This window comes from Buteo buteo, chromosome Z (assembly GCF_964188355.1).
Source record: "Buteo buteo chromosome Z, bButBut1.hap1.1, whole genome shotgun sequence".
Taxonomy (NCBI): Eukaryota; Metazoa; Chordata; class Aves; order Accipitriformes; family Accipitridae; genus Buteo; species Buteo buteo.
This window is the reverse complement of record NC_134204.1, coordinates 12,939,029-12,953,756: the sequence shown is the minus strand read 5'-3', so window position 1 is coordinate 12,953,756 and position 14,728 is coordinate 12,939,029. Positions and strand designations below refer to the sequence as shown.

At 40.5% G+C, this 14,728-nt stretch overlaps 1 protein-coding gene across 1 annotated transcript in view; it reads left to right on the top strand.

The window, feature by feature from the left end:
• The window catches only part of NPR3 (natriuretic peptide receptor 3), a 48,658-nt gene that overhangs the window by 23,310 nt on the left and 10,620 nt on the right, over positions 1-14,728 (top strand). The window contains exons 4-7 of the mRNA XM_075021566.1: positions 5,548-5,683; positions 9,486-9,580; positions 12,782-12,917; positions 14,475-14,562. Coding sequence (XP_074877667.1) covers positions 5,548-5,683; positions 9,486-9,580; positions 12,782-12,917; positions 14,475-14,562 — 455 coding nt within the window. The remainder of the gene's footprint in view (positions 1-5,547; positions 5,684-9,485; positions 9,581-12,781; positions 12,918-14,474; positions 14,563-14,728) is intronic.

The following is a 14,728-nucleotide window of genomic DNA, read 5'->3' as shown; positions in this document are numbered from 1 at the left end:
AATCCCAGTCCCGATGCACGGGAGTAGCTGTGATGCATAGGTGAGGTTTAGGAACTCTGTGAGTTTCTATTGCATAGTGGCATTAAGAAATCCCATGAGGATCTGAGGAGCAGGAGGGTGAGTTAATGAGAGCTGTGTGATAATCCTGTTATGATGGTAACATGCAGGATGATATGCAGTAGTGTTATGGCAGTAAGACTAATAAATTACTGCAAAGGTGAAAGTGGACACAGCATTACTGTTTTGAAATGCACTTCACCTGTTTGCAGGTAATGCTCAGATGTAAGGGTATTCTTCCCTCAACTTCACATTCTCAATCTACATCTCACTTCTATCCAGAGTTTCTCACTGAGTTTATGCAAACTAAAAGTTTAACAAAAAATCAGTTTGTAACAATCATATTTTATCTTTAAAAAAGAATTTAAAACAGAATCAGTTGTATCTGTCTGTCATCTACTGTATGGGCGTCATGAGCACCTTGCTCTGGATTTGTGCAGCTCAGAGCAAGGGTACAGCAATTCATCAAGGAACAGCAGAGAGCCCCTGGGCATCCCAGGGACATAAAGGAGTACTTCTAACAGTGGTATCATCAGCAGTGATGTCCTGAATGGGAGCATGTAACATCAGCAAATGGTATCAAAGAGTAAAGTCCCTGCTCAAAAATTAAATGAAGGGTATATTGCTGGATAGTGAGTCAATCAACAGAAAACAACCAAAGATACATGTCAAGAAATGCATGTTAAAAAGTTAACTACATCAGGGTTTCTTGGAAAAGCTCATAAAGGAAGTACTGTAATTGTAATCGGCTTGGTGAAGAAGGATTAAAAAGAGAGAACTGACAGTTAAATTGTAACTGCTTAGAAAAAGACTGTTTTATTGAGATACATTGAAACAGCATGAGATAGTAGGAAAACATCTACCTAAACTGTTAGATGTGTTGCTGTGCTGGAGAAGACCATAGCCATGAAGTATGTGAACCAACTTGGCATAAGGTTGGTTTGAAGTACACCATAGCATTTATATATTTGAAATATAGTTGCTGTATTTGAACTTCATTGCCATATTTTTACTGTGTCATGCTATAGTTTTACAGTATAATACAGTATTAGTAAAATTCCCGAGGATTCATTTACAGTGTTCATAGTCCTGAGGTTAGATGAGCTTCATGTGTTTATAGGATCAAACTTCCATATTTGATTGCTTAAATTTCATCCCTGTGGACTAATCTGAAAGAGGGTGAAATACCAGTGAGCTTTCAGTGGGCATTAGCTCACCTAAGCATCATGTCAAGTATGTAAATTGGTAAGATTTTTGCAAAAAGTCTGGGTACGCCCTATGCAATCCCCCAGGGTCTTCACTGATTTTGGCAGGGACTATAGTTTGACAACTTGAAAATCACTGCAGATGTACAGGGAAGAAGATGCAGAGACCAAGTTTGGGGAATGTTAGCTGTTTGCTTTTGTAGTAGAGAAAAAGTGATGATGATCCTCCCCACCTAGCACTGAAGTGGTATGAGTTGCTGTAATTGCTGTGATTCAGAGCTGGGCAGTTCCAGATGGAAGAGAATAAGCTTACTTAACAGTCAGTGGGCAGGATATGGAAAATTATGGGTCCTGCATAGCTGTAGCTTGGCTGTCTTCCACGTCGGTAGTATTTTGCATTGCTGTATATGCTGTTAACACCTTGGTATATATGAATAGTGTGGTCGTACTATAGCTGCTTGGGGAACTATAACTTTGAACTGTGTAAAATTTATTCATGTGATTTCCATGGAGAGGGTTTTTTTTTCTGATGGAAGATGGTTAATTAGAGTAGAAAGGTAGGAAAATAGAAGGTTCAAATGTATGCTTATCTCATCCAGTTAGCTTACCTGATTTTTAGTTATGTGGTACCTTGCGTGGGATGTGAAAGTAATACGGAAGATATACTAGCAGGGGAGTTTCCACATATTTGTATTGCAGCCTCCAAAGATGTTCAGCAAACCTGGCAGCTTCTCTGCTGCCACTCACACTGCTGATGACACATGTTAAGGGGTGGCTCCGCTGTGCAGTACGAGTCAGGGACAGCAACATTTTGGTAGACCTGACATGCAAATTATGATCACAGCATTTGGAGCTCAACTCACACCTGTAGTTAAAAAACCAGCATAAATCAAAATGAAAAATACTATAAAAAAAAATGTCTGCGTTTTATTAGAGCTTAACTAAAAGAACTGTTAATTACCTACAAGATTAGTGGATCTTTAATAGCTTTTATAATCTGTTTAGATTTGTCCTGAGGGCTGTCTAATGTTGAACCACACATTATTAATTTCCACGGAGACTGTCAGGCAACCTATGAAGACATCTTCACATTTACTGTCATTCCTATTTGAAACATTCACGGCACATACACTTCTTCTAGCCTTTTTAAACCCTTTTCCTGCAGCAAAGGAAAGATAGGGGTTTTTTTGTAAGTATTATTTATTCTTACTGTCAGGTATTCCAAAATTCAAATAAACACAGGCCAAAAAGTGTAAAAATTATTGAGGAAAATTTGGTGTCGGTCTGTTTCATCATTTCTGATAGGACTGAAGGTAGAACAGAAGCTATGTTAAAATAATAAAAAAAGAAGAAGAAGAAAGAAAATCCTTCATACCCATGAGGTACATGAGGTATCATTAACAGAGTTAATGTTGTCCAGGAAGGAAGTTCTAGGACTATATGGCTTGAGACACTGTTCTAATAAGTCAGGAGTGGTATCAGATGGAATAAATTTTGCACTCTTTTTACTCAGGGGATCTGTTGTAGACAGTCACAGGGAACAGGGCTGCAAAATGAACGTGAGTGAGCTCTGAACAGGTGGAAAATGGAATGAGGAAAGAGCAATCCCTTCAAAATTATCTGCAGCCATTACTTCATGTTGCAATATTCCTCCCGTCTCTGATGTTTTCTCCTTTCTAGGTTAGAGCAGTCCTACACACCATGCAACCCATTCTCTGTGTAGGATCGTGGCAACTTCTAAATGATCGCGCAAGATATGCAGGAAAACTTTATGACCTTCATGGCATCCTGTTTTCCCTTTCAAAAACTGGTGCTTGAACATGTTCCCAGAATAATGTGAAAAGTAGTTGGTGTGCCCAATATATCGTTTAGCTGGGGAGTGTAGGTGCAGTCTCGCCTGCAAACAGTAAATATTACTCTTTCAGAAGATTTGAAATGGCATGAATTACCTGCAGTTTCACCTTCCTTGACAACATAGGATAAAATGCTGGGGTTTGTGCCTGAGGAACTGAGAGGTGTCACAGACGATCTTCTGGTGATTTTCTAATGTGATTTTTTGCATGTAATGTCAGGGCTTTTGGCCAAGAGTCAAGGCAAAGGGCTGTGGCAGTAACGTCCCAACTGCCAAGTGAGTTTTGACAGGGCTTATCTGGCAAATCTGCAGTGTCTACAGGAGGGTTTTCAGGCTGGTGGCATGTGTAGATTTCAGATTGAGCAAATAAGCTGACAAAATGGATTTTGAAGGTTGCTGTGTTACACTGAGGGGTCTTTGCCATGGACAAAGGAAGTGATAAATAGCTTTCCTTGAAATGGATGCCAGCCACAAGCTGTAAATCAGCCAGCAGGGAGGTAAAGCAACTAGAGAGACTCATTTCTCTCCTCAGAGAATGAGTGTCACTTCAAGAAAGCCCTTGTTTGATCATCCACAGGCCACTTGGACTCTAACGCTGGCACAGAAAGCAGTTGTCGAGCTTTGTGGTTTCTTGGTTTGGGGTTTTTTTTCAATTCTGAAAAATTAAATCCCCTGCTGGCAAAGCCTGTCCTAGTGTGCACTCTGTCCATCAGCTCTTGTTATTCAACCAAAAGCCTGACTTTCACCTCTTCTTTCACGCTTTCTCCTTAGGTCAAAATAACTGCAGCTGCCTTTTAGTCTTTGGCTGTCAGACTGAGCTGAGCTGTTCTGTGCCTTCTGTAGCACTGTGGGCTCTTCCTCTAAACTGTTGGTGCATTTTCTTAATGAAACATAGGTTGGAGTTATCTAAAAGTCCAATTTTAAATGCCAGAGCAATGTAAACTTTAGTATTATCAGTAAATAATTCCAAAATTCTCCTTACTGTTGGCAGCTGGTTTAAGAGTGAAGGAATGTCTTGCATGTAATTACATTACCAGGGGCTTGATCAGTTCGGCTTAGCCAATCAACTATGTAATACTTTTTATCTATGGAGCAGTTGTTTACTTAACTGGCTACATGTTTTTATCTTTTAGCATTTTTAATGTCCATTTTTAATGTTTAAAACTGTGAGAGTTAGAGTAACACTTTACTTACCAACATTTTAAATTGTTTAGATACAGTGAAGTGGAAGATAAGCTAAATGTTGTTTCTATCCAGGAGAATATTTGTAGAGGTGGGTTGTTCACTGGAAATGGCAATAAGAGACCTCGTAATGTGGTATAATCATTGATTACACCTTTGCTAGGATGTCAGAAGCTTTTCCATTGTAATGAAACTGTGAGTGAATGGGAACATCTTTCCTGCAGCTGAAAAGATAGTTCATTCTGAATTATTGTGCATCAAGGCAGGGTGCATTGCACTACTGAGATGCAAGCTGCTGCTTACAGAAGAGGAATACCTGTACTGCTCAAGCCATGTGTGTCTGTTTCTGCTTATGGGTCTCCATCTGTACTCAGCTCCTGAAGTAATTATGGCTTCATCACTGAAGCACACCAGGCTTCTCTGAGTAAACCTGTAATGTTTCTGCAGCACTCTGCTTTTAGCTGTTGTTGTTACTCACAGTGATGTAGAGCAAAAGCTGTAGGCTGCTTACGAAGACTTGTGGGAGGCAGAGCTGGTTGGCAGCAGTCTTCTTTTATATTAGGGTTAGAAAACAACATTTCATTCATTTCGTGTCACTTACTTACTGAAAAAACTGTAAAGGACAGGAAACTGTTCTCCTGGCAGTTCCAGAGAATGCATTACTGTAGAGGGTAAGTAGTTTCCTCCATTGCTCATTTGCTAGTGGAGAGATGCTCAGCTGAACAAGGGCCAGAAGTGGAAGTGGTAATCATTAAACAAGCAAATCCACCAGTTGCGCTTTCCAAAAAAAATCATGGCAGAACATACTTCCCAATCCTGAGAGGTGCTAAGTCCTCAGTGCAGGGGCAGGAGGACATATTCGGTGCTGTGGGATGGGGTTGCTCAGTACCTTACAGAATCTCACGTGGTCAGCTGCAGAATTTGTGCATCTGGGCATGGGAACTGTGATCTGTAAATTTCTCCCCTATCTGCAGAGCTATTCAGACACAACATTAAAGTGTGATTTGAATGTTCAGAATAGCAGATAGTGGTTAACTGTTTTTAAAAATGAGTCAAAAGTTGCCATTTTCCCCCTGAGTTTTTTTTAGACACATTCCTTTGTGTTCCAGCAGTTGAGAAAATAACCTTCCAAATCAGTCATTTTGATTAATTTGGAGATTCCCCCTAGTTAATCAATTCCACAGGGAAGAAAAAGTTTTCATGTGTCAATTGCCATTGCTTTTATTTTCTTTCTTTTTTTTTTTTTTGTAGGTGAACATGTTTGTGGAAGGATTCCATGATGCTATTCTTCTTTATGCTCTAGCTTTACAGGAAGTCCTGAAGTTTGGTTTCAGTAAGAAAGATGGGGAAAAAATTGTTCAGCAAACACGGAACAGAACATACGAAGGTGAGAGTTAATATGGAATTCCAGCTTCAGAGTCAAAAAAATTCAGGTCTCTGTTGTGTGCAGAGTAAGGACCTGGGCCTATTCCACTCTTAAATGAGAGGAAAATAACCATATGAAACCATATGGCTCACATGCCTCACTAGTCTGACTTTTTTTTTTCACCAACCCTTGAGGTCTTACTCAGGTCAAAAAACTCCTAACAATTTAATGACCCTCACTGATGTTGTAAAGAAATACCAATAATTTTCTCAGGCTCCGTTTTTGTTTTTGAAAAGATTACAGCTGCTCACTTTACTCATGTGCATCTTTTAGCTCTGAGACTGCTTCATTTTTTCCATTTGACTTTTTTATCTTAAAAGCCTGGGAATGGATAGAAGCAAGCAGGTGCCAGGTTATTTTGTTTCTTGATGGGGCTCCTTTGGATCCTAGAAGGATTCCCCCCCGCCCCCAGCCTCCTTTCAGGAGCTGTGTGTGTTATCTCAGAGACAGGAGCTGAACAGCACTGTGCCGTTTTATGCCTAATCCTGTAGGTTGCAATTCCGCAGTGCAACCGGCACTTGTATGTCACCCTGCTGATGCAAAGTGGTGTGAGTGCTTTTGCCAGGTAGGGATCATAATAAGGAAACAGAGGGTTACTGTATTCATCTTTCATCTCTTAGAATTTTCCCATCCATCTCTTAAAATACTCCAATCTTTTGGTGTAGGATTGGCGAGATTTCCTATGAAAATGCCGAAGAGGAGATATTTCCCCTAGATAAGAAGTGAATGATTATTTTGAATGTGTAAGAAAAAACTCAGTGGCCAGGTTCTCTGCTCTGAGAACACACTGGACATAGCGAAGGAAGGCAAGAAGGACAGCAGCTCCAAACCTCTTTTCTGTTCTCAAATTGTGGCCTGAACACAAGGCAAAAAGATCCCCAGGGCAGCTTAAGGCAACACAGGGATTGCATTAATTATGCTGGTTGCAGTCATCCCATAAGGAGCCCTGCACCAGCTGGAGATTGTGCTTGATGTCCCACTACCTCCCTTCGCATCCATGGCTTCCCAAGACATACTGTTTTAGCAGAGGGAATTTGTGTGTCTAAGGATTTGCCTCACTGTTTGGTTATCCTGTGTATGAACAGATGCCCCAGCACAGCCTGTCTGTATTTTCTCTGCTCCTGCTTCTCTGCTCCAGGAAGCCACCAGCTGGTGTGCCCATGCAAGTCTTTTATAGTACCATGTGCTCCATGCAGGTTCTGTGGTTGATTCTCACACCTTTCTTGTAAAACCAGCCAGGAGGAAAAAATGTTCTCTTTTCCCACTTGTGAAAACTAGTTTGTTGTTGCTGGCTGACCTGTCACAGCTATTCTGAAAATGTAGCTGTCAAGTTGAGCTGTGAGTGTGCAGTTGAAAAGGTCAAAATGCCATCTAAGTCATATACCATCTCCTCCCTGTGGCAGTACTTTGCTGGACATAATTTACCAGGATAAAATGGATTTTGAAAGAGGCCTTTAACTTGATGTCTTGCAAGCCAGTCCTTTTAGGAAAATTACGTCCTTTTATTCTGCCCGTAAGCCCCTCTCTGAAGTGGTTGCAGCATCACAGAGTATGGTCCATACATAGACCCACGAGGCTCTACTGCAGGAGTGAAGCTTTATAATTCACTTAAACTTTTGCGGGCCTTGATGATGAGAACCCCAGTTTCATTAATGACATCAATTTAACTGCTGACATCTAGGTATCCAGTTGCCTGGGCACCTCATTTTACAGCCTGCTCTGAATAGGAGGCCCATCAGAACTTCAGTGGGATGTGGATGCTGTTTCCTGCAGTGTTCACAGTCTGCCAGCTGCAAAGGCACAGGCAACACCACGTGCTTAGGAAAGGATAAGGCTGAGGTGGATTTCTCACTGCTGGCGTTGTTAGAGACACCCTGGTATGACTGCAGGGCACTTTTTGTGGAGAATATTTTCTATTCATTGGCATTTCCTCTGAAAAAATAGCAAAATTTTCTGTATGTAGGTATCTAACGTAATAGAACAAAAAGACAATCTGGATAAAATCCTTCATCCAAACGCAGTTCTTCATTAAGGTTGTTCCAAAATTTCCTAAAAATGTTTCTTAAGGAGGAACATTGTGGGAAATGTCAACATTTCAAAATCTTTGTTTCAATTCAGATGGAAAAGTTAAAAATTAGTCTTTCCCATTAAAAAGAAATCCCATAGGAATTCTGAGTTTTAGCAAATTTTAGCACCTACTTCTAAAAACTGAATTTTGGCTTTCATAGGCCAGGAAACTGTCTGTTCCAATTAACACCTCCTGTCAGATCCAGAATCCAAATTGCCCTGTAGGCAAGGTCGTTGCAGCTCTTCATAGTGGCCTCTTCCAGTGCTTTCACAGCCCAGTGGTTGTTAATACCCATTCTGTTTTCCTGCAGTAATCAAATAGGCAATTGTTTGATTACTGTATCGTTATAACAAAACAGATTCTTGACAATAATCTTTCGATGATCATTACATGTTTTGAAAATCACAGTAAGTTTAAACATTCCTGACCTCACTAAACGGGAACAAAGGCAAGATAAATGGAGGTGTATTAATCTGTTGCATGTTTACAATCATTAGGTATGTTGATGGGAATATATGACTGAAGATCTGACCCTTCTTTTCTGATTTACAGTCACTGAGAACCTGATTCTCTACTTCTTTGTGTCTGGTCTAGTCATGTAGTTGGTGTAACATGGATGTATAATGATGCCTGTTTGAGTTGCACCAGTGTAAATGGCTATGTGTTGGTGTCAGTGGAGGATCACATTTGAGAATATCTGAGACGATAAAGCATATCAGCAAAGTCTTACAATGTCTTCATCAGAGTTGATTGGTATTGTCTGATGGATTTTAAGAACCTGTTTGACTTAGACCACAAGAGATTGGAGCCATGCTCTTTGTACACAAGGGCATACATTGAAAGAAAAGGTTCAGACTGAATGTAAGGAAGTGTTTATTCACCATGACAGTTGGAACAAGTTGTTCCAGAGAGGTTGTACAGTTTCCATCCTTGGAGGTTTTGAAAACCAGATAAAACCCTGAGCATCCTCCTATTCTGACACCCTGACTGACCCTGCTCTGAGCAGGAGGTTGGGCTCAAGACTCCTGAAGCCCCTTCAAACCTGAGTAATCCTACGACTCTTATGATTCCCACTTTCCCTAAAGTTTCTTAGAACTTGCAAAGGAAGGAAGTGAACTGGCGGTCTAAAAATATAAAACATATTATGCAGTTAATCCTATGTAAATGAATGCAGGACTTAATACATACGTAGTGCACATGGTGCCCCTTGTCCACACCTGCTCCCATATCCCATCAGATGGAAGCAACACTGGACTGGCTGTATGGGTGCACCAGCCCTGTCAGTCTGTGGGGCGTAGGGCTGTGCCCCTGTGTCCTCTGCAGCACATGAGCTAGACTGTCCTTACTGAGGCATCGTTAGATATTTCAGGGTTAGGCTTTCTGTAAATAATTCACGTTAAATATATTTGTGTTTTATTCTTGCATGCTGGCTTTTGGATTATTTTTTTCATATGTATTCCCCAAACAGTCTCACACATTTGATATTTAAAAAGGAGAAATGTTAAGAATTCAGGAATGCAGACACTGAGGTGAAATTACAATTTCTTTTGGAATGCCAACAAAAATGCTGGGAGACTGATGAGGTTTCCTGTCATATCAGTCTGTAAAAACCTGTCCACTGTTTTCTTGTTTTCCTTGGAAAGACTCAGTATTTTAACTAATTAATTTTCTAATTCTTCACATGCCATTCTTTAGGCATTGCAGGGCAGGTGTCCATTGATGCCAATGGAGACAGATACGGGGATTTCTCTGTGATTGGAATGACGGACCCAGAGGCAGGCACACAGGAGGTAAGGAAACAAACACCACTGCAATTGGCCACTGATGAATTAACCAATGTAATGTAACACAATATCATCTGTTTACTTGGTGGGCATCTGTTTATTTAATATACACATTAAAATGGTATCGCTTAAGTTGATCAACCTGGAGACCAAATCCTTTCTGTAAAATAATTATCTCGAAGTAGTTATCCTGAGCTTTTTTTAAACTTTCTTAACTTCTTTTGTTTAACAATCCATCTTTCTTCACATGATGCTAGAGTCTTTAAAATTTAAAGGGTGATATCTCACAAGTTAGCTAGCACTGATAAATTCTGAATATGGGAAATTATTGTTTAAAATGAGCAAGGCCTTTTATTCATCGGTAAGAAGGAAGATTAATCTTATAGCAACAGGGATGCATGAGTTACCCTGTTGTATAAACCCAATGAGTACAGGTATTTTAATCTTACCCTGTGGTCAGCCACAGGCAGGAGTGCAGACCTTGCCTCACCTTGTTTGTCAGGGAGTAAGACCTGCATGTCTTGTTTTCAATGTTTAAAAGACATTTTAATCAGACAGCTCCATATACACCACGTGGGTTATTCCACTGGACACAGCAGGAGTGGAAGCAGCCAGACTGTGAAAAACAGTCTGTGAGAAATAGCACCAGTGGCACACAGAGAATAACATGATTAATAGCAATATTAATTCATACATTACCCTAACTCCAGCTGCAGCATAAAGCTTCTGTTAGTTGCAAAGTCAGCATCAACCTAAGCTTTGCTGGCCTCCCTTATTTCATCGAGCTCAAACATAAAGCGGCAGTAAATCTGAGCTGGTCATTTCTATGTGTGGATTTGAATCCAGTGAAGTTATGTTATTCTTGTCAGTGCTGCGGCAGAGACAAATTCAAGAAGCGTTTTTAAAAGCATCAGGATGTCTAGTGTGTTTTGGTGTGTAAAAGTGACTGAAAAGCTACAGCAATAAACTGCAGACACTCCCAGGGTAGGAGTAATCATCACTAATTGAAGCTAGGAGTACAGATTTGTTGGGATAAGTTTGGTTTGAACAACTTTTTTGTATCTTTTCTGTTTGTTTGGTCCATTAGCTTCTTATCTAGTTTATCAGTTTAATCCCCCTCTCCTACTCTTCCCATTGCTCTTTCACTTGCAATTTAAACTATCTTTTATTTCTTTCATGTTACGTTTCTCCTTTTAACATATTGCTCATTTTAATTTTCCTCTGCTTTTTTATGATGTATATAAATATGCGTGCAATTGAAATATTTCACATGTAAGTACTTATTACTTGTGTCTGCTACATTCATTTCTACCCTCATGCCTCACTCTAAAAACATTGTTTCTTTGATGCCTTGTTTTATTCATTTTGCCAATTTTTCCTATGTTTGTATGAGAATGTTCCTCAGCTGAACTGAGCCAGATGAATGGGTGTCCAGGCAGAGCTGTTTTCCCAGGTCCATTCACAGAGTTTAAAGCTGGAAGAAAACACAAGATTACCTAGTTTGACCTCTGCTGTGTCACGGGCAGGCAGGTTTCTTACCCTTGTATGGAGCCCTGTAGTTTACATGTGACTAAATCTCACATGGTAACAGGCATTCGTTTTTAATTTGGAGACACTGAAGAACAGGGACTGCCTCCCTTGCTCCCTCGGTATTTGTTCCACTGTTTAACCACTCTTGCTCTTCAAAAATCTATAACCTACTTCTGGTCTGAATCCACTTGGTTGCTGCTTATAGCTATTTGTACTTCTTAAGCCTTTCTGCAGGCTTTCACATTTAGTAAGCCCTGCTGGTAGAGGACTCTCCCACTCCTGTTTGATAAATTAAACAGTCTCTTAATGTATAGTCTGCTGCCTGCAAATGGTCTCTGAGGTTTTTTCCCTCTACTTTTTCCAGTTCATGCAATTTGCCTCCATTTTTGGACAAATGTTAAAAAAGTCTTTCTTCTAAGGATTTATCTCCCAGTTGCAAAACTCGGAGAGAAATTAGCTCCTTTATTTAGTGTGAAAACTACTTTTGTATATCTAACCAGGACAAAAGTTATCTTTTAACTCTTTCCCTTCAAAATGAAATTTAGGTGAAAAATTTGAACAGGCTGTCAGTGGCTTGAATTCTAAATCCAGTTTATTAGTATATTAGGGTTTTATCCATGATAGGACAAATATGTCTTTTGATACACTTCTGCCACCACTTCTGACTACTTCAGTGTCATGATATTTGGCCTTTATTACTGTACATAGATTTTTTTGGAACTATTTTCAGATGAGTAACCCACTACTGTTAGTACAATTTAGTCCCACAGCTTTGCAGTAGATCCAACACTTTATCTTGAGTAAAGTCTGGATTTACTGTTGAGGACAGGACCGAAATTCTAAAGTATCTTGATGAATTGGTCTGAAATAATAGTCCTGCCATGCTACCAGAATAATAAGCATGAAAGGCCTTTTCTGTGGAAATATCAACAACTGCAGAAATACAAGCTGGAGGATGACAGGCTGTGCCACAGTTCATCAGGAGATTTGAAGATTTTAGCTGAACATGGTCAAGTACCTCCAGATCCATGCAAAATAGAAAAGTCCAGCCTGGAGTGTGTAGTCGGGAACCTCAGCACACAAGGTACTTGAAATGATACTTTCACTTAACTGGGTGACAGTCCTGAGCACTCAACCCAATATGGAGCAATTGAAGAAAGCCCAGGGAGAGTAGGAGGAATATTCAGAGGGTTAAAAAAACTTATGTGAACTGGGTTTATATACAAGAGAAGCTTCTGCTTGAGGGCAGACCAGATAAGAGCCTGTGAATATGTAAAGCAATGTTTCAGAAAAGAAGAGTCTCTAAGTCCCCTGGCAATTCGGTAAGTAGTGAAGGATAATTGCAACAAGGGAGATTTAGGTTACATGTTAGGGAAAACAACTGACAGTAAGGACAGTTAAATTCCAGAATAATTGCCTATAGGAATTGTGAAGTCTCCATCTTTGGAGGCTTTTAAGAACAGGTTAGACAAACATCTGGCAGGAATGCTTTTGTTCAGCTGATCCTGCCCTGGGGCAGAGTATACACTACATAACCTTCCTCAGACCCCTTCAGTGCTATTCTCTGTGATTCAACATCCTGCCACAGGAGTTCAAATGAGTGATGCTGCTCTCCTGTTTGTTTTACTTCTCTAAGTCGATACAAAAATCTTCTCATTCGTTTCTTTTTTTGCGTAGGTTATTGGGGACTACTATGGAAAGCAGGGGCGTTTTGAAATTCGATCAAATGTGAAATATCCTTGGAATCACGGCAGGCTGCGACTAGACGAAAGCCGAGTTTCAGAGCACACAAACAATACACCATGTAAATCATGTAAGTTTAGTGACTTAATGCTTCTGCGCAGGCTGTCAGAGAGAGGAATCCATGTGGTGATGCAGCATAACGGGCCATATTAAATTGCTTAGCACAGTTGTCCAGCTGAGCCATAGTGACTATGTCTCTGCTGACTGTTTGGGAAATTAAGGTGTGGCAGCTGTGGGTAGCAATTGGTCTGAATCACTTCCCTGAAATTAAATATGACAGTAATCTTGATGCACAGCCCAGGACCCTGGGGGCTTTAGGACTTTCCAGGGGCTAAAAGGTAAAATCTCTTTTAGCCAGAAAGAAGGATATAACTGAAGCCCCAAAGAAGAGTATAATCGTATTGATAATTAGCAGCTGGGGAGGCCAGTGCTGATGGGAGCAGTGTTCTCCCAGTGCAGTATGATTTTCAATGCTATGAGAAGGCACTGCGAGGGGCCCAGTAGGCTGAGAAGTGAAGTCAGTTGAATGGGTCAACGCCTGTGAATCCACAAGACTGGGACTACACTCCACAGAGAAGGTGTCCTTGTTTTCCAGCGTGCTGTCTTTGCAGACCATGTTGTAGTGAGCAGGACATTGCAAGGAGGTAAGGGTAAGAAGATATCAATCAGTGGCAAAAGGTGGTCTTAGCTTTTCACAGCAAACAAATTGCTAGCCCTGCGGTGAAAAGGTATTTGCAGCCTGATAATTCTTCAATCCCTGAAAAACCTGTGTGTACACACATGCTGTAGAGACTGTTTCCAGGCCATAGCCTCTAGGCTCAGCATGGTGTAGCTATGCACCTTTTTCCTTCCAGACAGCCTGATGTACAGACAAAATCCCCTCAAAGGGTCATGGATAAATGAAGAGGAGGGAGCAGTTTAATTTCCTTAATATTTCTCTGTTCCTTTCCTCAAACCCAGGTAGGCATGGAAAAGGGAGCAGGCTGAACCGACATGAAAATGCCATTGTTCTTCAGCTGCCCTACACTTTGCAGGGTGACAGTCCTTATCTGGGCTCCACTTCAGCCACTGTGTCCCTGCTCTGCCTCTGTTGACATTTGGAGGCAGGCAAAGTTCATATGGCTTTAACTAGAAACTAGAAACATAGGTTCAGAAAAAAAAAAAAAATTGAGGAGCTGTTGGATAATCATACAATCATTTTAATAAACCTGAGTGATAGAGGATTATGATGCTAAACCAGTTGAAATGAGTTTGTTTCTGTTATAATGACTTGGGACATATTCAGTAGTGATACCTAGTATATACATTACTGTAATCCCAGTCTGTGTTATGATTCAGACCAAGCTGTCCAGACCCGTTTCTTAACAACATACCTGTGTATCACATCTCTAGAATTGTGTCTTCCTCTGACACTGATCTTGGGGTCTTGTTTAACGCCAAAGAAAACAAGGACAAAAACATGCAGAAACTGGAACTAAGGAAGAGGTTCCCATGGAGTCCTGAACTCTGAAAGGCTTTAGTTATTATCTGATGTTGGATGTTGTTCCTAGTTGTGTGTATTTTCCAATATGTGAATGCAAATAGTTCTCAATATGAACCCTGATTGTTTATTTTTCCACTTTTCAAGCAGGTGGTCTAGGAGAATCAGCAGTTACAGGAATAGTTGTGGGAGCCTTGCTTGGAGCAGGATTGCTAATGGCTTTTTACTTTTTCAGGTTGGTCCAATTCATTGAAAGTTCTGTAAAACTCTTTACTCATCATCCAAACCTCTCAGCTCCTGGCAGCACATCCTTGATGGGAGACAGAGAGGCACCATAATAATCTGTGGTAACATTCCCACCAAAGACAGTGAACACACTTTGATTGTCCTTTTGTGTATAG